The 26021-nt window shown below is 47.2% G+C and overlaps 1 protein-coding gene across 1 annotated transcript in view; it reads right to left on the bottom strand.

The window, feature by feature from the left end:
• The window catches only part of MAMLD1 (mastermind like domain containing 1), a 76314-nt gene that overhangs the window by 2421 nt on the left and 47872 nt on the right, over positions 1-26021 (bottom strand). Inside the window, exons 3-4 of the mRNA XM_031602677.2 lie at positions 1642-1788; positions 98-179 (exon numbers count right to left, since the gene is read on the bottom strand). Of these exons, the coding sequence (XP_031458537.2) occupies positions 98-179; positions 1642-1788 (229 nt within the window). The remainder of the gene's footprint in view (positions 1-97; positions 180-1641; positions 1789-26021) is intronic.

Genomic DNA, 26021 nt, shown 5'->3' with positions numbered 1-26021 from the left:
ATGGGAAACGTGGAGAACGATTAAACATTGAGTATTTAATCAGATCCTAGGCTCTGGCTCCTTGAAGCTTTGCAAAGCACGCCACTTCCCCCCTTACCTTGAAACTGATTGATCTGTTGAGCTGCAAACAAATTCCTCTGCTCAGATGTTACTCCCAGCATGTTTTGTCTCTGCTTTTCCTGGAAAACAAGGGGAATAACAGTCAAGTTGCAGTTTCTTGACAAACAGGAATGGCAGCAGACATTCGAAGTGCAGCAATTGTCATCTCTAATGACCTTTCCAGTACACACACATCCCTCGGCCCAGACTGTTCATTTCAGAGCAGATCTTAATTGCTCACATGCCCCTTCCCGTGGAGGTGTCCTTACAACAGCCTAGCATTTGGAAGTGCAGACTGTAGCAGATGCTGTGCAGGCAGCCCAAGGCCAAGGGGGAGCTGGACAAACACGCAGACCCTCATGTTCACCAGCTTATGAGTGAAGTATGGTGCTGCCAGAGACTGGAGAAATCCTGGTGTCTCCCCAGTGCCTCTTGGGCTGACTGTTTGCATGTGTTCTTGGGAGTACCTGACCTGGGGACAAAAGGTGCCCAAGAGTCTAGGAGTGAACAGAATCTGCGGCAGCATTTCAGGGGGACGACGCCAAACAGGAGACTGCTGGTGGCCAAGACCCTGCGTGGAGGACAGCTCTCTCACGTGTACTGGCTGTGGTGCCAGTTGCCATTCCTCACCAGAACACAGCAGTGAACCACAGGAAGCCTTGTATCCCAGAAGCTGCTCCCTGAGCAAAGCACGGCTGGCTTTGTCCAAGTGACCTGAATTATCTCCCCAACTGTTTGACCCCAGAACCCACCACCACACTCGTGTCCCTGCTGTGGACAGCTGTGACTCTGGGAATTTTCTACGGATGGTGCGAGCTGAGGCCTTGCTGAACTTTTGGTGTGCCAGAGCAGCTCAGATAAGCTTGAAGCCAACTGATGACAATGAGGTACAGTTGTTTTTCGAAAGGAATTTCATCAGTGAACAGGATAGTTAAGAGATTTACCAAACTGCTTCTCACATAATTTCCCATGCAAAGAAATGAGCCTGCTTGCCACAAACCCAGCTCAGAAAGCCAGAGATGCAACTCAATGCTGCCTCACACAGCCCCCTGTGAGCTTCCCTCACCCTTGCTCCTTCACATAGCATGTTTCAAGCCTTGCACTGGGACTTCTGTCCCCAGTGAGGACAGCCAAGTCCAGTAGAAATGGATTTATCATCTACTCTGGGAGATCTCCAAAGAACCAAAGAGAAAGAGAAGGACATCTCTCCTGGGCCTGCCTCATACTTCAAGCCTCCCTTTTCAGCATCTTTCCTCCCAGCTCTGAGGCTGACCAAGATGACAGCAGTGATACAGAGGTGACTGAATTCTTTCCTCGCACATGAATGGGTAGAGCTGAACTCAGGCTTGTTGAGCAGCACTTGGCCCTGGCCTCTTTTAGGGATAACAGCCTGGATGCACCACAGCCCTAGTTTGACTCAACCCAGCAATTCCTAGGTCACTTCTCAGTGTTTGCTGACTGGTGATTTTCCCATTCCAGTTAGTCCTGTCCTTCTGGTGAGGTGGATGGCACAGGAACCCACAGAAGCACTCAGCACTGTACCTGCATCAGCTGTCGTTTCATTATTTGCTGCTTCAGTAAATGGTTCCTCATTGTGTACCCATTCACCGTGGCTGGTGCCGGCACAGAGCCTCCGCTTGGGACGGAGCCCGGCTCCTGAAGTCTGGCAACAAGTCCAGGATTCTGATCCTGCCAAGAAAATGAAAAAAAGAAAATTAATCTCATCAGGGAGACAACAACAGAAGCCTTTCTCTTCTCTGCTAATGCCCTCTTCTCTGGTCTTCGTCTGTTCCATGCCAAGCACCTTGTGGGTTCACATGGACCCACATGGCACAGTGTGACAGCAAGCGTCAGGTGACTGCTCGGGGGTCAGCACAAGAAGAAACGAGGGAAGCAAAAGATGAATCCAGAATTCTTTGTGACTAGCCCAGGGCTACGGGGCTGATTCACTACGATTACTGGAGTCACATGGCTGCCTGGCTGACAGAAGGGATGTGAGTAAAGCATCACATTTCCCACCAGTTCCCCAACTGTTACACTGAAAGACATAAGGAAAGAAAAGTTGTACCAGGTAGGACTTGGCAAACGGATATAAAGAAGAAACCTACAGTAACAGAAAACAGAAAACCAAAGGCTGAAGAATGGAAAAGGAAATAACAGATCAGAGACCCAGAAAGACAAGGAAGAGCTGGACCTGAACTGAAATGCTTCCTGTGGGTTCTGTGGCGGGACAATGAAGGAGAGAGCTAACTGTGAAAGGAGAGAACATACAAAAACACAGCGTCAGATCGTGGCCAGGTACTAAACAGCTGTCTCAATTCCTGGCTGTATTGGCTTCTACCAGCTGAGGACTTGCCTTTAAAGAAAGAGCACTGTGGGGAACGAGAAAAAAAAATAGCAGAAAAAGACCATGAAGACACAACTCCAAAGGGCAGAAGAATTAAAAAAAAAAAAAAAAAAAAAAGGTAAAATATCTGAAAAGCTGGCCAGTTGTCAGGGAAATATAAGAGAACAAGAAGGGAAGACATCAAGGCCTCATCAAGGACAAGAAAGCAAGTGATCCTGTAAGTGCCATGCCCCGGCACGGCAGCACCAGTACATCCCCGTTCTCCATTTTCACATCCAGCCTCTACATTATTTATGATGTTTTGTTATTATTGGCAGGGAGAAGTACGTATGTTATATTCAGCATCCTTAGCTAGGCCGTGCTTCCTTTGTTTTCAGAATGGAAGCCCACATCCTTTGTTTGAGAATCAATGTTATCAGGAGATAAGCAAGAAGAAAATGGTTGTTGCCTTTTGACATCTGACAATTAGAGGCATGCTCAGATGGAGAAAACAGGATACGAGCCATGTTTCAGGGTGGCCAAAAGAAAGCACTGCAAGACATTTATCACCAGGCGGGCTCTGTGGGCCCGGGGTGCCTTTCCACGGCAGCTTTGCCATGAGGAACGACCCAGCACCTTCCTGGATATTCTTTGTAAGGGCGATTACCAAGAAGGTCACTGAAATTACTCATTTTTATGGTACCTCCTTTTGTTGCAGCTCTTCGGCCTATTATGCGAAAGCACAATTGATGAAATGTAAATGCCTGCGAGATAATTTACTAAAAGACGCAAACCTGCAGCTCATCACTGGCCTCATTATCATTCCTATTCATGGGCAGTCTCATAAGACTAGACTTTATTACTGGCGCTTTGCTTACAATCCTGCTGGACAACTCTCCTCCTCCCCCTTCCCTCCTACCCATTTTACTCCCTCTCCCACAGAAAAAGAGGGAGGGGAGGAAAAAAAAGTAAATATGATTTACTACAGATGTAAATATGAGAGTTCATGTAAAGCTAGCATTCTGCTTTCATGTCAGACAGTATTCTGTAGCCACAGTTAAGCTCTGAATAATGCAGATTGCCTCTAGGGGAATATTTGAAAGTGCAGGGATTCAGTTTGTGTACTCTGCACATGAAAGACACCGCAATGTTCATACCACCACAATCCCTGCCATCTATCCAATTTCCTCCCAACTTGTCTTGTTGCGTGCAGAGGGTCTGTGCTTACTGAAGCAAACGAGTTTAGTGCAGGGACAATCATTCTGATGTCTAGCTCAGGGCGATCGCATTAACAAGTCATTAACATTAAAGTCTCTTTCCTAATCATGTCCACCTCATTCTAATTCTTCCTAAACATCATCAAGAAAATAACGTTGATTTTTCCATATTATTAATGGCAAAGAAGTGTAAATCACATTACTAACTGCGGCTCTTGAGCTGTGGCAATGCGACGGCATAATGATATGGGATTTTCTGCAGGCACCCTATAGCAATAATGACAATCAGCAAAGTTCATTTGCAAATACAGAGAATGGGTTGCTGAGTTTTTCAGAGCAGAGTTGTATAACACTTAATTAGCGGGTGAAGAAACAACCTATACATCTAAATGTTGCTTTTGGGAAAATTAGGACAAAATAGCACGGATAGGAACACGAGGACTGAATTCAAAATCTTTCCATCTACAGTTCACATATAGGTTAATCCAAAAAAAAAAAAAGTTCTCTCTTTTCGCCACTAGTGGGAACTACTGTATTCCCTTACAATAACAAACAACCGTGTAAACACTGACTAAGAATAGCTCTGGTGTTGTCCAAAGGACGCTGCTATCTGTACCAAAGGTTAATGAACTCGAAGCATTTTTCCTTTTCAGCACTCCCCAAGAAACATCACTTTCCCACACGATGGCCACGCCGAACACGCCATAAACGTAGCTCAACTCTATTTCAGAGCGTCCCATTTAAAACCCACAAGGGGAGCGAAGAGAGGAGGGTCCCATTGTCCCGGTGGGGAAGGCTGGCAGCAGGAGCATACACACGTCCGCAAAACATATGGGTTTGCACGTGGGCGATGGTGGGGGTTGGCCACTTTTCCCTCCAGAAACTCCTAACAACCCAGCAGATTGGCAGAATCCCTGCAATGGCAGGCACCCAGCGCTGCAGCCCGAGGCCACGCGTCTGAGAGCAGTGCTGCTGCTGCTAGGCGGGCTGCTGCACGGCAGCTCGCAGCTCCCACACCACGCTGAGGGCTTTCCAGCGTTCAGAAGTTTGGTATCCCATGTACTCGCCTCAAGAACAAGGAGAAAAGAATCAGGCTGCAGGTTTGCAGGAACGTCTACTGTCTGCATCTGTATTCAGGCGCTGATGGTGAGTGTGAAAGCAGTGGCACACACCAGTGAGACCAGCCTGTCATACAGCCCGGCATGCATAGAAGTGAACACTGCTACATCTGTGCAAAATGCATCTGCCAACGACTGTGTCCAATTGTATAAGAGTGGGTATGGTCCAAAAAAACACTCAGGCACACGATGCAAAGTGTGCAAACGCTCCCACTGAGACCAACTGCCTATTGCTATGAGTCTGCATCCTTCCAACATCCACCGATGGGCTGCTCCACCCCGCCTCCACGTCTTATCACACAGGAGATGCACAGCCGCTGCAAGGAAGCACGAAGATGAGCCATTCCATGTGAACACAGTTAATCAACTCCGGTCCCTACCACTTAGTTAGACATCCAGTAATCACTTCTGTGGCTTCACTTAAGTGAGAATGAAGAAATTTATGGCCCCTAATTCCTCTGAATCCTCATTAACAAACAGTCCAAAAAGGATTTAAAAGCAAGACTTTCTGAGGATCTGAGGTAGAGCTCTAATCACACTTTGGCAAATACATAAAAATCCTTCTAATCTTTAATAAAGAGTGTTCATTGTTTTTTAAGACCGTGTGAAAACAGTAAACTCATTTATCATTATTAAATTTCCCCATCTGCTACATCTTACGGTGTAACTCTAAAGAATATAACCAAGACATTCACATGTTAAGTAGTACTGAGTTGAGCCCAGAGCAATTGGAGATGTACAATTTATTTCTGCAGGGGCATGAAGGGGACTGCAGGCTCCTGGACAGAGTCATTTGTCCCATGGAGAAGGGAGAGCTGTCTGCACTAAAATGGCTCTTGGAAAGGCACACGTGCTTTATAAGAAATAAGCTGCCAGGTGAGACTGCTCAGCATTATGTTACAGACCCAGACAATAAAACCAAGCCATGAATTTCAATAGTTAACAGATGGACTAATTAGAGACGGAATTCTTTGTGGTTCTAACAGATAATCAGGTCACTGCAAGGTTACCAAGAGACACCCGGCGTGGTGAATTTCAGGAGATATTTGCAGAGTAGGTGAAGAACTGTACTTCCCATCTGAAAGTGTTACCAGCAGTGGAGGAACGGAAATGCATCTAATGAAAGATTCATACAGTAGCTGCATTTAAAAAGTTTCTTCCATTTCAAAAGGCATTACTGATTTGAGAAAGATTCCCTCCACTCTAAAGGGGGAATCCAGCTGACTCTAGTAATTACATGTCTTATAGCAGATGGAAAAGAGCCACAGCACTGCAGAATAAAAGGAAAAGACAAAAGGGAATGGGTAGCTCAGGGTGGATGTTGGCTGTAAGTAAGAGGAGTGGAAAAATTGCTTTCTGCTATTGGATTTTTTGTGACCAAAGGTAACTTTAAGTTGAAGCATTTACCAAGGCATCACGTGAAAAAACATAAAGTAAAATAGAATATAAATAAATAATATTAATAAATAATAATTAAAAATAAATAATAATCCTTTCAGTGGATCTCACTCACTGCAGGGGCAGATACTCTCTAGGGGTGGGGTGAAGTTTCATTAACTGAGTTTTGTTCTGTATCTTAAGAACATCTGTTATGTATGGAGAGTTCTGTGCTCTGCTGAGGAAATGCAACTACCAGTTTCAGGCTCCCTCGCTCGTGCCCACAGCGGGGTTTCTCTCCTAAGGCCACGGCCACGACACCCAGGTGCAAGCACTGTACAAATACTGCCGAATAAACTCTTGAAACAGCAGTGCAGTTCAAGCTGGTTCACCCGCAGAATTGCATGGCTGTGAATGTTGTGTCCTGGCCCACAGCAAAGCCACAAATAGACTCTTGGGTGTCTGAAGACCTGGTGTAGCTCCAGGCAAGCCGTGATGCCACGCGCACCAAGGAGGACACCGGGCCCAGCTACAGACTCACATTTTGAATCTCTCTGGCCAAGGCACACAAACAAAGCACACAAAGTTGAGGTGGAGCGGGATAACCACGTCACTGCGCAGCGCACTCTGAGATGCTGCCCTTTGCTTCCCCCTGTCCTCGGGGCTCTGCAGGCTTCCTGCCTCCGCCACCTGCCTTTAACAAAACACTCTGTTTGCTCTTTGGAAGTTTTCTTTCTTTTTCCCTCTATTCTGCCCACCGTTCAGAGATGCTCTTCAAGATAAAACTGAGCCTTTCAGTTCAAAAATGCTCCAAAGCTTTTTGTTTGCTTGTTTGTTTTAACAAAATGTATGGACAAAGATAAAACAAGCTGTGCAGCCCAGCGGATCCTTTTCTACCTGTCTTTCACCCATTTCCTTGATACACGAGCATGTGAAATACTAGCAGACTCAGGTTTCTAAGACTATCCTGGGGCTGTTTATCAGGAAAAGACTTCGTTTGAAGGCCATAAGTGACCCATAAGTATATGGTTTTGTTTTAAAAAGAAAATTCTTTTAAGCTTTTCTTTCTGCCCATTCACAGGCATGCACAGCTTCCTTGAAAGGCCGTCCTCCTCCTGGCTGTTGGGACAGAGAAGCCCTCCACACCTGGCTGGCAGTTGCACCAGCAGCTCCTCCCTTCAGCAGCACAGAAGGAATCCTCATTTCCCTACAGCAGCTCTCCTTCACGCTGTTAACAACAGAACAAAACCAACAGAACCCCACCAGAGTACCCGAAGGGCCTGTCCAAGCACACCCAGATGTAAGACGGAAACTGAGTCCCCCCTTAAAAAAAGCAAAAACAAAAACAAATCAGTTAAAACTCCTGTGCAAATACCAAAAATTTCAGAGCTGGTTTTGTTCAACAGAACACGCCATTGAACAAGAGCGGCAATCACAGTAACAAAAAGTCAGAATAATCCCAAGTGAACTACTGCAGCTGCAATTTTCTCTTAGGTGGAAACGTACGCTGGAGCACGCGAGGTGAAATCAAGCACTGCAACGCCCCAGCCGGCACCACGGTGTCACAGGCAGCACAGCAAACAGGAGCCCGAGGCGCAGCACGGGTCACAGAGTGGGTGACACACAGCTCCTCAGCACCCCTGCAAACAGATCCTTTGGCCCAGACCAACTGCAGGTTTTAGTGTAGAGACCCAGAGATACAGAGACAGGGGCTTTGTACGTGTCTATATAACATATAGTCAAGACACAAAATTGAACTCTCTGCAAAGACCAAAATATTTCTATTTGGCTTGTACAGCTATCATGATTCTCCAACCCTTGACACCATTCTCTCGTTCTCATGGAGGGCAGCTTGCCTATAAATTCAATGAGATAATCTAAAACTGTATTTATCTCAGCCAATTTTGGCCGGTAGTCCTTCTGCCTGTCTCTGCAAGGTTGCACGAGCTGCAATGACAAACTACAGCATCTCGTGTCTGTAAAGCGGTTTGACTCGAGTCACCACGGCGCTCCATCAAGGCGCGCTGTCTAACAGAGGCATGGCTGAGATGCAAAAGGAGCTGGCTTAGCTCAGCACCCGCTGGGAGAAATGCAACGGCTGAATGGGGAATTCAAGGGCCAGAGAGAGAACAGAAATATCCCACCAAGCAATAGTGAAGATTTCACTCTAACATAGTCCACGTCTGGAAATCTTGAGATCTTTACTGATTTCTAATGATACAAGTGAGTCCTTCACAAGCCCACTTCCAAGACGCACTGTGAGCTGCAGTGCAGTGCTCTGGGTCACACGAGGCATTGAATCACTTCATCCCTCTGAGCTGAAGCTCCCAAAATTCCCTGCACCGGTTCAGGCTGCAGGGGCAGCTGCTGAGCCCAGTGAGCCTGCCTGGCTGCCTAACTGCACTTGGCAAAGTGCTCCGCCTGCAAACCTGCACAGAGCATCACTTCGCTTCCCAGCAGATGAAACCTTTCACACCCCTGAAACGGTTATACTGGGGCTGCCCAATCAGGTGCTAAAAGTTGCCCCTAACCTAGCAAACAAAATCCACTGAGAAGCAGTAAGCTGAAGCAGCGGACACAAATAAGGCAGGAATAGGTAGTCCTCAAGATCCAATTCTTAAAACCGCATGAAAAAAGGAAAATACAAAGGGTGACCTTGAGTACAGAGAACAAGGAGCGAGACCATTATTTTTTAAAATGGAAATTATTATTAAAACACCCAAAGCTGAACTGCTGTAACCAAGTCAGCTCCATCTCCCCTTAAAAATTCCTTTTCTCCCTTCTATTCAGATTGTATTTACAAACTGTAGATGTCTCATTTTTTTCCTTGTGTCATTTCATTATTACAGAGTTGAGCTCACTAGCCATCTGCAGCTTCATTTCATCAGGCTCCCATTTGTCCTTGGAACAAGGTCATCCGGGACAAGAACATAAAATGCTGCTTTCCTCAACTGACAGTTCTTTATGCCTTCCTGTAAATATTCCCCACTAATTTTAAATAATTTTACCACTTCATACTCCCCCTCACACACACTGAAAAGGTTGATATGCACGCATATTAATAAGGATCTTGTCGTTTAACCATTGCGCGACATATTAGAGGCAATTAGTGATGTTTATTTGCTGATAACTCAGGCATTTTGAACTCCAGCTCAAGGATCCCTGATAGCTTCATGTGACTGGTAGGGTATTAGCAATGGGTCAGAAGTTGGGACCCCCCCCATTCAGCATTAGCATACGCTTGGGAGACTCTGCTTTGCATCAAGCAGAAGAAACCCAGCAGTCAGTGAGCAACAATGACGGCTGCTGTGCACCCTGCAGAGGGTAAAACGTCACTCGGTGGTTGGAGGCTTGTCCATTGAAATCAAAAGACCGACAAGAAATGACTTTCAGATGCATCACGCCAAGTTGCAAGCTAAAACCAAACATGAACTGAACACAGAATTTCCGCTTGCATCAAAAGTGACACACCAGAAATTCTGGAGCACCTTCTCTGAAGCAGAGACTGCTGCTCCAGATGACAGCAAAACCAACCCCTTCCCCCCAGAACAGCCAGGTAAATTAGTTTGAGAATTTTCATGAGTACAGTCATAAAGCGACAGGAGGTAACTGTGGACTGAGACCAACCAGTGGCAGTCAGGGATCCGCCCTGGCCCAGCCCCTGGCTGCAGCACAGCAGCAGCAGTGCCTCCAGCCCACTTTGGGCACCTGGAAAATTCACCGCTGGGCTACAGAGTGGATTCTGAGATACGCTCTGCAGCATGCGGCCATCTGGCTCCTGAGTAACGGTGTGACAGCCTTCACTGTGTGCTCTGTGAGCCCCAGCAGCCCCACTCGGACAGATGTGCACATCCCAGAGGTCTGCCTGCAGGCGCACCTGCGCACGCGATGTGCACTGAGGCACGTGAGCCAGTGATGACTTTCCTTGCACAAGCAAACTTCCCTTTGGACTGACAGCAGTGGTTGGCTCATGAGGCTGTGAGCACGCAGTTTGTCAGAAGGAGATGCAGAAAATGTGATCATTAAAGGCGCACTCCCAAGCCACCCCTAAAGGAGATGATCTTGAAAGGTGAGTTTGCTTCATGGCTTAGTCACAGGATAAAACCTGGCTCTATGGAGCAGGGCTCGCATGACCAGGTGTGGTTTCCAGTTCCACCATATGTAGCTCTTTCAGGTGCCTGCAGATAGGTACCTTCATTTCTCGGCATCTCAGCTTCCCCCAAAATGAATGAATGTTCCTCCCTAAACAGGATCAGCCCCCAGAGCAGCAGGGGCTGGGTTCCATGCCACGCTGCGGTCCGAGCTGCACTTTGCCCTCTCCCCAGTGAGGGCCTTGTTCTGGTTCACTCTGCAAACAAGATTTTGTCGTGTCCTCTTTACGTCCACCCCCTGGGACCGGCCACAGCCAGCTGCACCTCAGAACAGCACTGAAGCACACCAACATGTAATGGTCCCCTGGGGCCTCTGACCTGGCTGTGCAGCTCAGCAGAGCGCAGCATGGCCACAGACCTATGGCTCATCCCTGCAGCCCCACAGCTCACCCCTTACGTGCCGTGGGAGCAGCGCTGCAATGGCCATGGCACAGCTCGCTATGGCATGGTGAGAGCTTTCTCCTCAGTGAGAGCAGTCCCACTTTGCACTGTGCCCTCTCCTGCACCTTTGACTTCTGTCTGCCTCCAGCCCTGTCACAGAGCATTCTCTATCATTTACCAGGCAGGAGATGCTTTCAAATCAAAATTTATCCATGATGGAAAAAACACTCAGGCACCTACAAACACCTTCTTCTCAGGTCCACCACCATCTCCCTGTAATTTTGTGCGTTTTGGTCATGTAAGAGAGAAGGAGTTCAGGAGACGCGCAGGTAGCAGCTGGCCCAGCAGGGCTGTGCTGTGAGGCAACAAGGAAGCACACAAAAGACAGCAGAAGGCTGGGGCTGGCCCATGCCCCGGCGCTGCAGGGTGCTCGCGAGCATTTCCTCTGCAGAGACACTGCATGTCAACAGTTAACTTCCCTTTGTTCACATCCAAATGATTAAGGTTAGAAGCTTGCCTGGTGACATCACCGGAGTTTAAACACGCTGGATATGGTCCAGGGAGCCAAAGTTATTGCTGACCCCATGGTTACTGATCCGCTCTGCAAGTAGCTGATGTCTGCTCTCACTTTATGAATTATTTAATGGGTTAAAGATTGGTCAGATCTCCTTTATGCAACGTACAGCTATACAGTGGGCAGGAGGACATAAACATGCATTAACAAGGTTAAAGTCATATACTGTAACTACACTGTCTGTTTTCAGCTTGCAGCTTTATTGACTTAATCATGCCGGCACTGCAGCCAACAAATCATTAAATCCATTCCATTCTTCTGCTGGTTCCCAACCACAAAAACAGAGGCAGGCAAACACAGAGCGAGGCTGCAGAGGGGGTGGGGAGCAGGGGGGGGTGAGGGGCAGGGAAGAACACTGGGATCACTATGGAGTGCTGCGCTGGCCCCTCACTGCCAGCACAAAGACACCAAATCTGTCTTTACGGACTAAGTGGTTTCATGGTTTAAAGTGACACACTCATTTGTTCCTGTTTTGCAATGATTACACAAAAGAAGAAGAAGGGGGGGGAGGGGGGAGGAAGGGAGGGATGTAAAAGAGGAATAGAAAGCAAACGGAGTGTCCTCGCACCGTAATGGCGTGCGTGTGTCCTTGAGGAGCGCGCTCCCGTGCGCGAGCAGCAGGGCTGGCACAACCAGGGCTGCACGCCTGCTGCACCCCAGGGGCTCGAGCTCGGCACCGCGCTCACTGCTAATCTGCAGTGAAATGCAGGCATAATTAAGAGTTCAGCGTAAAGGAGAAAAGACATGCAGCATTAAATCAGTCCTCCCGCTGCCCTCCAGGAGCAGCTCCAACCACACCACAGAACCAAAGAAGTACTCGCTGTCAGACCTAAGTAACAGCTCCACTTTAAGACCGAGGCTTCAGTTTTTGACCTGGTGCTTCTCACATCCTCACTGAGGTCCCCAAGCAGAAGTGCTCAGATTGTCAGCAGCTGTCCTGCTGAAGTCAGCAGACTGCCAAATTTCTATGTCAGGACTCTGAGATAGCCAGGTTTGAAAAGCCAGTTCTGAACCTGGATCTTTACTGTCACTGCTGACATCTCCATTCATTTCTTGATGGAAATAATCTTCTCTATCTCCATAAAGTGAAGATCAGGTTTGTGACCATCTGAGGAACCTGAAATTAAGTCTGTGGATCCCAGTGAGATGCATCCCAGAATACTGTGAGTGTTGGCTCACACAGTCATCAAACCACTCTTGATGATATCTGAAAAGTCATGGTGGCCAGTGAAGTCTTCAGGGACTGGAAAAAAACCAATATCACACCCACTTTTAAGAAGGCTAGAAAAGATGACCCAGGGAACTACTAACCTATCAGCCTCATCTGCATGCTGGGGAAAAGCATAGAGCAGATCCTCCTGGAAGCTGTGCTAAGGCACACTGAAGAAGGGGAGGTGATATGGGATAACCAGCACGACTTCACCGATGGCACATCCTGCATGACCAACCCTGCTGCTTTTTATGTTGGTATAACTGTGTCAGTGGACAAAAGAAGAGATACTGATGTCACCTATCTGGACTTCAGTGAGGACTTTGACATGGTAACCCACAGCATCCTTCTCTCCAAACTGGAAAGATACGGATTTGATGGGTGGACTGTTCAGTGGACGAGGAACTGGTTGTGAGATCGTACCCAGAGAGTGGTGGTCCACGGCTCAGGGTCCAGATGGAGTTTGATGACAGTGGGATTGAGTGCCCACTCAGCAAGTTTGCAGATGACACCAAGCTGTGTGGTGCAGCTAACACACCCAAGGGATGGGATGCCATCCAAAGAGACCCAGACAGGCTGAGCAGGGAGCCCAGGATAACCTTATGAGGTTCAACAAAGCCAAGTGCAAAGTCTGGCACCCTCACTACCAGGGCAAGCTGGGGGATGTAAGGATAGAGCACGGCCCTGCTGAAAAGGACCTGGGGGTGCTGGTGGACAGTAGCTGGAATGAGCCAGCACTGTGCCCTCACAGCCCAGAAAGCCAACCGGATCCTGGGAGCATCAAAAGCAGCACAGCCAGCAGGGCGAGGAGGGGATCTGCCCTTCTGCTCTGTGCTGTGAGACCTCAGCTGGAGCGCTGCGTCCAGATGGGGAGTGCTCAGCACAGGAGAGACACGGAGCTGTTGGAGCATCCAGAGGAGGGCCACAGAAATGATCTGAGGGATGGAACACCTCCCTGCGAGGACAGGCTGAGAGCTGGGGTGTGCAGCACGGAGAAGGGAAGGCTGTGGTGAGAAAGCTGAGAGCGGCCTGTCGGTATCTAGAGGGGCTGTGAGATGGAAGGGGACAGATTATTGAGCAGGGGCTGTTGTGACAGGACAAGAGGAAATGGTTTCATACTAAAAAAGGGGAGATTTAGACTGGGTATAAGGAAGAAGTTTTTTATACTAAGGGTGGTGAGGTACTGGTACAGCTTGCTCAGAGATGGTGGTGGTTCCCCGTCCCTGGAGAGATCCAAGGTCAGGCTGGACTAAGCAATGAGGAGCTGTGGGTGTCCCTGCTTGTTGCAGAGGAGTTGGACCAGATGGCCTTTAAGGGTCCCTTCCAACTGAAACACTTCTGATTCTAAAGTACAAGTGGTTTGTTTAGAGCTGGGAGAACACTGCATCAGGATGCTGCTCCTCTGATATAAGCAGGCTACAGAGAAGCCTGCATGAACTCTTGGAAACCTTAAAAGTGCTTCTTACAGAGAATCTAGGTACAAACTGTTTGGAAGCTTTCCTCGACTGAGTGAATGTGAAATAAACTCCTTTTTCTGGGAACGACTCAGCAGCAGGATTCCTGGTTCACTTCTACCTAGTACAAAAACAAGGAGCAGACAATGAGCTCCTTTTCCTCACCTCCTTGTTAAAAGATGCTTAGAGCTCCCTGTAAGAATAACTCAGATTTTGGCATGAGACACACAACAGCAGATTTTTTTGAACACTGTTATTATTTGGTTTCACAGTTCTTTGCTTCAGACCCAAACAAGCCTTCTCAGTTTGAGTTCCAATCTTACCTTCTTTTGTTTACCAGTCTACAGATAACTACCACCTCGAGACATCTCCTGCTTCCATATATTGCAGCTAAACATATCATTACTTAGTGCAGGAGTCAGCCAGCATTACTCTGGAAAGAGCCTGTCCCCCAGCAGGTGCTGCTCAAGGCGGGGGAGGTGGAGGAGCACCATCAAAGGTAGGTGCTTCCCAGCCACCACGCTGGAAAAACAGGACAGAAATGAACGTGTTTGCTAAGGCAGAACTCAGCTATTTCAGGTATCTTTATGACTTCCAGCAGCATGGATTTTTGTGCATCGAATCTGGGAGCTGCTGCTCCCAGAGATGCAGAGGGATGGCCCACACAGCAGGCAGCCCAGGCACACTGATAGAGCAGCTCCCCGCCGCACCTCCACGCAGTGTGTCTGGGGCAAGTCACCTCTGAAGGGCCCTGAAGAGCTCCTGGCCCAGACTGTCACAGAACCCACATCTCACAGCTCCCGAACCAGCGCCGACCCACACTTCTGCCCCGAGGAGCAGCTCTGTGTGCCGCAGGCTCACCCAGCTGTGCACAGCTCCCATCTCCCCATGTGCACACACAGGCCCGGCTACAGAAGTAGTAAAGCAAACCGTGGCAGTGCTTCTGAAGTGAGAGCTCTCTGCAGCCTCGGCACAACATTTTCTAGTTGTTCTCTGCTCCCCGGTGCCATTGTGCACCCAGCTGGAATTTCTTAGTGACTGGAGCATCCATGTCTTCTTTGTAAAGCAATTATACCATATTCAAGGCAGGAGCAGAGCTCTCATGCAGCCAAGACTCCGGCAGATTGCATAGGTGTTAAATGGTAAATCGTTAGGCATTTTGTTTTAACTGCAGAGTTATTTATACCCTGGAATGCGTTATTAGCACAGGACAAAACAGAACCTACTGTTACCCACAATTAAAGGCACTATTATGGGACTGTATCAGCACGGATGGCCCTCCCAGACCTCCCTTTCTTTGGCAGCAGCACGAGGAGGGCCGTGAGCCAGCGGCCCCGTCCTGCAGCACGGAAGCAGCAGTCCCAGTGTTGGTCTTAGCCCATGCAGACTGCCCAGCCTCACTCCTGCGTCACCTCCTCCTCCAGCCCCAAAGCCCTGGCACAAAGCAGGGCTGCATGCAGGAGGTGCTGCAGGGTGTGAGTCCATGCTGCCCCAGGAGCGGCTCCTGCTGGCGGAGGGGCACATGGATACGGTGTGTCTTGGACTTGGCCTGGCGTTGCATAACCATTCTTGTTCAAATTCAGGATTAACAGGTTATATTCTCATTTGCGAGATTCCTATCGGCACTGAGGGAGGTTTCTGATTTCACCAGCACTAATCAGGATGCCACAATGGATTTCCGGTCTCAGCAACGAGGCTCAAGACCCTTTGTTGCCTGTGGAGCCGGTTTTAATTCAAATCTAAGTGGCAGAGCTATTGCAGGCTGTACGCTGAACAGATTAAAAAATAAAAGTCACTTACATGCACCTTACTTCTAAATCCACTTCGTACAGACACAAATCCCCCTGGCCACCACAGCATCTGGTTGCTTCTCTGCCTTCCAGGAGCAATGCCCTCCACCCCTCAGCAAGGCGTCCATTACATGCCCAAAAAGAAACGTGCCAAAAACCTGCTCTGGTGCCCGCTCCGCTTCTGTTTTATGCCACGAAGGACGTCATGGAACACAAGCAGCAGGCAGGCCGGCACGCAGCATGCCGTGGCAGTGTGGGGCTGTGCAGCTGCTGCCGTCCCACGCCGAGCTGGCAGTCCTGAGGCATGGCACCCGGCAGAGGAGGGGCAGCTGGCCTCAGGGGACAGACAAGAGCAAAACTGCTGCTGACGTAATTATAACTGGGAGGCCAAACAGGCTCCTGAGAGGCAGTATCTTTGCAGACAGAAAGAGGAAAGGCTCGCTGACAACTGGCTTGAGCAAATGAGTAAATCAGACCTGGGTTATAGCCTTCTTGTTCTCCCCCTGTCTCCGCCCCAAGGACTCTGTGAGTCACTGGAACTGGAGGAAAAATATACACGAAATTCTACAAGTGCAGGAATTAAAGAGACATCTACACAGCTCGCCTCTGGCACTCAATACCAGCTGCAGAATTGGGTTAGCTTGACATTGCTGCTGGAGGTGAAGAGAAGCAGGAAGGCTGAGCAGCAGCAGTGCCCTGCACTGCAGAGCAGGTGAGCTGCAGCTGGTGGGCATCTCCTTGCTAAGACACCGAGACACATTTTTACCTTTTAAAACCTGGGACTGAAAGCAATTAAAAAAATCTCTGTGTCCTTCACAAACACGAGGTTCAGGCAATTTTGGGTTATGAGATGGATGCAAATCTGCAAGTCTGAGTGCCTGGGAACCCATATACTCTGCAAGGCTCCGAAAAGCTCTGCTGGGAACAGCTGTGTCAAGCACACTTTGCTGTCAGCTGCTTCACAGGTGAGACCACCACCAAAGTAGACCTGCAGGTTGCCTGTAACTTGCTGCCAACCTGCAGAGAGGTCGCAGCTCTGCACTGCCCACAGCTGTCCTTCCCTCCAGAAGGTTCCTTCCTTCCCTGTCCCACTGGATGCCTCACAACTGCAATACCCCAGAAGAGCATAAGAGAAAGGAGTGTTCACAAACACGTGTCACAGCAAACCCAGAAGTAAGCAACAGATGACCAGGTTAAGCTGAAGAATCTTTTTTTCCTTAATGCTTTCCTTTCTCTCCCTGTTTGCTGCGGGTGTTCAGACAAGGGCAGAGGCTGCAGCAGCGAGTGGGGCCAGCTCTGGTGCGTCTCCTGAGGGCAGACAGGAGTCTTTAGTGCTGGATCTGCTTGGGGTTGGGCAGGAGGAGAGAGGGTGGGGGGGGGGGGGGGGAGAAGGGAAGAACCAACAGCTGCGAACCCACTGCACCCAATGCTGCCGCGCTGCCCAGCGCAGTGCATCATCCAACTCAGCCTGGTGCCTTGCTTCCGTGGGCTGCCTGCTGCCCGTGATGCAGGAAAGGGGCTGTCTGCCTGCCCACTTTGTCTCACAAGCCCAAGGGGCCCTTCCCAGCCACAATTTCCAAAGGAAAGAGATCTTGGCCGGTGCTGTCTCTCTCTCTCTTTTTTTTTTTCTGAGAAAAGCAGGGCTGAAGGCGGTGGCGGCTGCTTTATAACCCTGTCCTGCCCCTCCTCAGCAAACAACCCAACAGGGTTTGAGCATGAAAATGACCCTGGGCTCCTCTGCGCAGCAGTTGTCTCATAGCACAGTGAATCAATTAGTGGCTGATCATTATTGTGGTAACTCTATCTTTCACAAGCAAGATTTTATATAGAGATAGACTAGGATGTTTTCTGCTCATTTCCTTCCTGTCATTCCCATCACGAACTACTGTTAAAAATACAACGCATTTAAAGCCTGTAATATTCACAAGCCTGTTCTCCAGCTTCCCAGAGCTCGGCTATTGGTTTCTGTACAGCAAAGGTAGGGAGAAACATCCCAACTAGGTTAGAAACACACACAGGGCATATGCAGAAGGTCATCTCATTTTCAGGCTCCTAATATAAGGGATTACTTTAATTCCTTATTCTGGCCAACTGTTTCCATTTATAATCTATGGCGCAGGATTCCTTCCAGTGTGTCTGTGGTGAACCTTGTTCTGTTATTTCTTCAGAAAATGGCAAAACTGTTTTATTTGGAAAGCATTAGTGTAACAGTAAGAGCCTCTTAGTACCCAGAGATAAGGAGAAAACAGGAGTACAGCTCAGCTCACCATTAAGTTTGGCAGTAATCTAGATGGCAGCCAGGTGCCCTACCCTCTACCAGAAGGGAAACAGTCAGAAATGTGTATTTCAAATGCACCCAGGCAGCATTCCGTCCTATGAAAAGCCTTAATACGAGAAGAAAAAACAAGAAATCACAGAGAGAGCAGGATTTTAACTCACTTCAAAACGGGAGGAAAGCTGCTCTAAGCAGAAGCCTGGCAGTGCTATGTACTGCCACAACTTGCATGGAGTCACCCAAGTCAGGCTGTCCTTTCTAATCTGATTCCTTACAGAGTCTCTGATGAAGGCCACAGTCCTTTCTAAACTTCTTTTTTTCCTCATATATTTGTATATGAATAAGAAAATAAAAAATATCTGTATAGGTAGGAAAAAATTCAGTGACTGAATTGAGCATGAAATGGATTGTCCTTTGCCCCCTTCACTGTCACATAATCTTTTTCTTAACAATAAAATAAAGATATCTTGTTAAATGGTTATTTGTTTTCACAAATGGAAAATACAGCATAACTGAACACAGGAGCTTTTAGATAAAGTCCAGAACCATGGGAGAATGGCGACATGTCTGGCGTCTTTTTTCAGTATAAGAAAGATTTACTCCTTTTTCAGGGCCATCACACTGCCCATGGTGATGTTATCAGTGGTTCTGTGTTCCTGCTGACCTTAAGTACTCTTAAACCATTAAATACATAATATTTTTTGATAATAGAATGCCATTCACATCTCAGTAACAATAACTCACTTTAATGAGATAAGAACCTACACGTCGAGTGAATCTCTCCCCGAGAAATATGAGCACACTTTTGGGAACCGCAGAATCACAGCTGATGACATCAGGATCCCCACACTGTATTCCTGGAGAACCCGTAACTCCCGTCTACATCGACTGGAATTTGAGAGGCGTACAATTGCAAAATCAGATGTTAATCTGCAGAGAGCAGCACAGGTATGGGCAGCCTGCATTTTTGCTTTCAGCAAACAAGAACCAACAAGACTGCTAATGACAGAAAACAGCACGGGTTTCTAGCTGCGTGTATAAATAGGCTTTAAAAACAACTGTATTCCTTAAGTGAGTCATCACATCATAAAGAAAACTTTTACAAGAAATTTCACGTTGTTTACAAATTTCCCCCGCGTATTTTTTAATTCTTTCCTTCCCACTCGCGACCCAGGAAGGACAGCTGCAAGAGACAGAAACCTGACGCGTGCATTGCAAAGCACCGAATCATCACTATTTACTGCGGGCACCTTCAGCTAGCAGGCTCTTGGCTTTTCCTGCAGTTGAAGCACAAGCTAAAGCCAAGTGCAGGGCACTCAGCCTCCGTATGGGCGCTGCGGGACGCGGGGATCCCGGCGTGGCACCCAGTGCAGCGCTGCTGCTGAGCCAAGGAGCAGACCTGCAGGAGAACAGCTTCATCCCGGCTCTAAATGAGCTCAGCGGGGAATCTATAAACAGTCAAGTCAATTGCCAGAATGTGCACTTTTCAACTTGGTTCTGCTCCTTTGATCAGGCTGAATTTTGAGCTGCAGCAATTAATGGGCTAATAGAGGAAGTCACGGGATACCTCTTGGGAGGAGAGGGAAAGGAGAAAAAGTGGCTCACCCTCACTCTGCATCTGTGCTGCTAAGCACTGCCTTTCCACATAGAAAGCAGAAGTGCTGCTGAAGGAAAGGAGGAGAAAAGGGGGCTGTCCGAAATAAGTACCACTCGTACCATTCATTCATTGTTTAAGCGTGCCCTTTGAAGCAACTGTGAAAGAAAACAGGCTATCCCAACACGAGTGCCTTGTAAACCACACTTCACTCCAGTAGAGTAACAGTTTATACTTAATAATGCTGGAGAGTAAAGGAAATGTTAAACACGTTCATTAGGCAGAGAGAAGCTTCCAAAAGCCCCGAGTCTTAAAGCAGTGAGAGAAATTGGTTTATGACAGGGACACGTACTACTGTTACCCCAGAATAGTATGTCCTCACCTTTCCGGATGGGGAAGAAACATTCACAGTAGCAGCCCAGAATCACAAAAGAAAAGGACAGCAAACAAGCCCCAGGTCAGATTTTTCCCCTCCTTTCCCTTTGTTATGGTGTGCCCAATGGAGGGGCAGCTTGTCTTCCTACAAGGGGCAGCTCTTCCTTCTGCTGCCTGCTACTGGAAAACCGAAGCCCGGAGGGCTGCAAATAACCAGCAGAACGATGAAAACTTCAACTTCTTTGAAGGCTGGGACATTCACAAAATGCTGGTAAGCTCCCCAAAAAAACAGAGAGCCAAAAATTATTCAGATGCAAGCTTGAACTAAGGCAGGCACGGTTTACCAAAGCTTCCAGCTCCTTTCTTCAGTGGCAGAGCTGCCATTACCAATGATTACTTTGCCCTTTGAGGTATCCTCTTCTTCCACCTCTGATCTTTGCTGAGCATACAAAGACGAGCATACATGATTCACTTTGCTCTCAGAAATAATCCTGCAGTCGTCCTGGGATGACCTCCCGCTGTGTAAATTTAGGTGTGTGTGTTGAGTCTTTACAAGATCAAGCCGTTCATGTACCGTGTCAGACCGGGATATCGCACTGCCCATCTGCTTCACAAGGCTCCCCCCCCCTTCACTGGGTTCTTAACAACTCTCCAGTGGGGAAAAATACCTTGGCACAGGTTGTCCAGAACCTGCATTCAAATCTGCATCTGTCTGATGCTGATTTAAGGTATTTTTATTACTGCAAGGAGGACTGCTAACTCATTATGCCGGTCAGACAGAGAACACTGTTTATGTTGCAGTAATGTATTTCCTATCCTGTTCTTTTCACATACCCATGTGGAAAGGGTTAAACTGTAATACAGGGTTATTTTTTATTAATTGCCAAGAGAGCTTTTAAGAATTATGGACTGATATGATAATTTTTGCCTTTAGATATGCTGTGAAAGATTTAACCTAAAAACGTACATGTAACAGTGATTAGCCTTCAAAGCCCTAAGAAAAGCTGCTCCGTTCTGACTGCGAGTTTCTATCAATTATTAGTGCAGGCTGCTTGAAATAGTCCAAAGTACTTGAGACAGAAATATTGCAACGCCGACACGGCAGACTGATACACTTCCTAAATGGCCAGAGTTTTTGAAGACAGCTTGTAATAGCGTTTGGCTTTCAAATCTTAATGTTAACAGCTTTGACGAGACTGATTCTAATTTGTATTTAAGACCCATTACCTCTTCCTCTAAGCAATCTTTGTGAAACATCATTTGTTCTAGGGGGACATTTGCCATACAGAGCGTATCTCTAATGGCCGCTAATTCACCCTATTTTGCTTGCTCCTATATTAATCAGCAAACTGTGAATCATCCCAGTGTTTCCAGACTCGCAGATGTACGAGGGAACCGACGAAGCCAGTTCAGTTTCTCTCTCCATTCAGACACGGAGACAATATCAGTTCCTGTTTACAGCCACTGCTTTGTTTCCCCCACCCACACACTGAAATTTCTCCAAAACGCCCAGAGAAAAAGAAAAAGAGACTGAGTTCACTTTACCAGGAAAGTTATTTCTAGGTATCGCATCTGTAACAAAACACATCCGTGCTTTTATTTCGCGTGCAGCGCTCACGGCAGCAAGGCAGGGATGGCAGTGGAGCTGAGCAGGATGAAGTGGGCAGTTCTCATCACCCTGCCCCGCCGCCCGGCGGCACCACCTGATTTATTGCCCTCTGAAGGCTGCCTGATTCATCTGCTTGCTTTTCATTCCAATCGCTAATTGGCCATTGGTGCCTCAGCCTTGCGAGCACAGATGCAATTTTAGACTGCTGCACGACAGTACCAAATGGAAACCTTCTTCTCCCCCCATCCCAAAAGGGAGGCACAACAAATGCTCTCGCAATATCCCCACAAAAAGTACTAAAATTGACTGTTAATTTAGGTAGCAAATTTGAGAGAGTGAGAAGGGCATGGATTTGGGGAGGTGAGCACGTTTTCTGAATGCCAGACTGCTTTTAGCTGGAGGCGAGCCCCACAAACTGCAAAAATACAGACAATGAACAAATGAATCTTCCAGAAGTGGGGCAGAAATTGGTGTTCAGATGCTCTGAGATTGATGGGAATTTGCAGCAGAGATGAAGCAAGATTTGGGTGTACAATAGGGCCATGGAAACTGCTGCCTCACTGCTCTTCATCAGCACACTGTGCTGTGAACACACCTTTTTGGTGCAGGAATGATGGGTGCACTGAAGTGTAAGTGAGGGCGCAAGCAGTGCGTTGCAGCAAAGGGTCAGTGCAGGAGTTAAGTGCTGGGGCCTGACCCAGCCACTGTGAGCCCACGAGCAAACCTACCAAGGCATCTGGAAAACCAGGGAGAGCACCCAGCCCAGCTGGCAGGATCAGAGAGGTTGTGGTACACATGGGTGCCAGAATTTGGTTTCACATCAAATGAATCAGACACTTAGCACGATAACACCACTTTCCCCATATGTTTGACAGAAGAGCTTTTCTCCTACCCCCACTGCAGGGAAAAAGGAAAAAACTGTCTGTTGCTTAAACTGCATGTCCTGGGCATGAGGACGGACTATAAAAGCAGCCTGTTGTCATTCAGTGACCCATCCTACGTTTCTCTGGGATGTCCCATTTCCATCTGCACATTCATGGTGTGTAAGTACTCCTCTTTTCCTTCTCCACCAAAATGAGGGCAGCTGCCAGGTCAGCCTGCACACACCCAGCACTTTGTGGTCCCTCTGCTGGGAGCTAACTGGGGCTAACTGGGAGAAACGACCCATGCGTTGAGCAGAGGTGCGAGAAGCAACTTGACTGCACACCAAAGAACAGTGAAGACTAAGGCATGGAGAGCAAGGCTCAGCTACGGCAGGGAAATGTCCTGAAATAAGGCAGCACAGAAGGACACATGCAATTTAAAAAAATAAAATAGAAGTGCAGTACGGTGAGAAGATCAGATCTGATTTTTTTAATCTTCTGCAGTTCTGAAAATACTGGGCTACTGTTGGCTGGCCAACACCCACGTCTTTCCAAAAGCCTCCTCCTTACTTTCCATTCAACATGACTTAGTGCTGGGGGTGGGGAGGAGTCGGCTGTGCAATAGTCTCTGTTGGGCTTCTCTGGGAAGGGGAATCTTTGGGTTTGAGCAAAAAATACCAACACTGTTGCGACGGCACTGCTAAATATAAATTCAGAAATGATCATTCAAGATGTTTTTACGTATGCAGAGAGGTCAAACTCCAGGCTCAGACTTACTGCTTGCTTGCTGCAATCCAGATTCATCACCAGCTTCCTTTATTCATCCAAAGGCACTTAATTAGCTGAAGGGCTTGCTCCTTTGCCTTCAAAAGCTCTCCACTACCTCAAAGGCTTTGCTTGAGCATTGTGCTATCACTGCCCTTTGAAATCAAATCTGTTTTTCTTCCCTGCAGCATTAGTTAAAAAAAAAAAAATATATATATATATATATATATATATATATAATATATATATATATATAATATATATATATATAATATATATATATATATATAAAATATATATATTATATATTATATATATATATAATATAAAATATATATATATATATATTTTTTAAAACTAATATATATATATAAAAGTTTTCCCCATGAAAAGAGAAGGAAAAGGAGAAGGAAGAGGAAAAACAAAAAGAGAAGAAACAAGAGAGGGATGAAAAAAGGGAAGATCAGTGGGAAAGACCAAGCAGAACTTCACTCACAGTTAGATAAGCGTGACGCTTAAAGACAAAAGGGACGGGGCAGGGAAGGGACAGGGGAAAGACTGAAACTGCAGATGAAATCTGGGATTCCAGTCTTATTAATAATATAAGATATCACAGCTTGTTTTGTGTGTCAGGAAAATTTACAACATCTCAGAAATCCCCACTAAAAGAGATTGTTTTCCCTGTACATACACAACTGAATGCACATTTCTATTCTTATATTAATAAAAGTTGAATTTTGTATTCCATTATATTTATTCAACCTTTAACATCTAAGCTCTGGGTCAGTTTGCTCTTTATAACAGTGCACTTCTGCAGTTTTGTTTCTATTTTAAGAGAGCTCATGCATAGAAGCAAGATTTTTTGTTCACTTTTTTTCCTCCTAGCATATTTAATGAAGCTTGGGGGGTTTTGGTGTTTCTGCAGCCTGTGATTTACTCCACCAACTCAGATAATCTATTGCTTCTTTCACCACTGTTAAAGAAACACTGTCAAGTCCTTCACGGAGTTCTTTTTAAAATAAAAAAATCTTCATTGCAGTCTTCAATATCTCACATACAGTCAGCATACAGTAAAATACAGCTATTTATATTACAAGATTTTTCTCTCTGTTTCTTCTGCTATCATTTTTTTCCCTTTTCCATAATTTTTGGCAACGGAGCTGAAACAAACATACCCTCCACTGGCAGCCCGGTATACAACTATCTGGATGTCAGCAGAAATGTGGAGGGCTCTAAGAATAGCACATTTGGTTCCCGCAGAGCAAGTGCAGCTCAGAAATGCACAATGTGTCACACCCAAACAATAGCTATTTATTAGCCACGTCCCCCCAAGAAAACAAGCCTTTACATCGAGTCTTGTCTGAAAGTGTGCTACAGTGCAGTGGGCAATGCAGCCCCCTTCCCAGGGCTCTGGAACTCAGACAGACTTGGGCATGGAAAACTCACAGCCCCCCAAAAGGTTTAAATGCAGAGATCCTCAGCTGCTCTTCCTACAAGCAGGAGAACTCCTCTTTCCACTCACGAGGGCCCGTTTCTATTCTGATATCATTCGGAAGAAGAGAATGGCCCTTCTGAACTCAGGCTGTCATACCAGCATAGCTGGAGGCACAATTGGGCCCAGGATTTCCGACATGCCAAAAGAGAGGATCTGCAAGTACAAGCTGTATTTAGACATAAAACGCGGGAGATGCCCAACCATTCAACCTGCCTGGGCAGATGCTGCCTTCACACACCCAGAGCCAGCCAACAGAAAGTCAGGGGGCTGAGCTGCAGCCCCGAAGGCAGCAGGGATAGCTGGGGAGACTCTCCGGCATTTATACCGCCTTTACATTGCGGATTTATGAGTTCAGACCTTGGAGTGTAATTTCACTCAGCAAGCACCAGTAGTACACGAGTGTAATGAAAACTTGCACATATCCACAGGAGCGCTGTGAGTACCACCAGGCTTTGCAGTATCACACACTGCAAACTGTTGGTGCCTAAATCAATATCTGTCAGCGTTCAACGACAAAGACGCAGCGCTTCAGACGTGAAAAGATCACACGTTATCAGATTTGCCACTTGTCCAGGCAACCCAGGCTCTGCGATGCAGACTGATTACAGTGAAGAGATACACCATTATGTTCCACACACTGCAGCTGGGAGGCACCAGGAGGAAGCCAGCATCTGGGACGTGGAGCCTTTGCTTTAGTTTGCCTGAAAAGAACAGCAAACGGCTCTCCCTGGGCTGCAGCACAGCCACAGCTCTCCCACGTGTTGCTCTCCTGCAACAAGGATCACGTTGTGTGGTTCACTGTTCTCCCTCCAACTGGCCACCGTCCACATTCTTCTATATCGAGCTGCACCTCCTGCTCTAAAGATGAGAGCACCAGGCCTTCTTTTGATAAGTGTTAGTCGCATTCCCAAACGTCACACAGAGTAAGGGGATGACTTTCAAATGCCAACCAACATCCCAGGGAACTCTGCTGGTTTTCTTTGAGTGGGTTTCCATCAGTGAGGCTACAAAAGGCAGTTTTCCATCGGACACTTACTGATTATTGAAGATGCAGAAGTCATCTCTCGTCTTCTGAATCTTTCTGTGTTTTAACGAAACAACTGTTCTGTGATTGAGAAGCCCCATTTGTCACCAGCCTCAGGGGAGAGCTGGCACCGAGATTCCAAAAACCTCGAAGTGGGCTCTCAGCCCTGCTGCTGGACACTGACCCACAGCCACTGCTGCTACCACATTATCATGGACCCAAACTGGTAGAGGCCGGCCCCAAAATTTCAGTATGTTTCAAGGTGGATAAGAGATCTCTTGCAGACAAATAACAGACCTACCTGCTAGCTTCAAACAAACAGCA

This window comes from Phasianus colchicus, chromosome 14 (assembly GCF_987193195.1).
Source record: "Phasianus colchicus chromosome 14, bPhaCol1.hap1.1, whole genome shotgun sequence".
Lineage (NCBI taxonomy): Eukaryota > Metazoa > Chordata > Aves > Galliformes > Phasianidae > Phasianus > Phasianus colchicus.
This window is presented reverse-complemented; position numbering and strand designations above follow the sequence as displayed.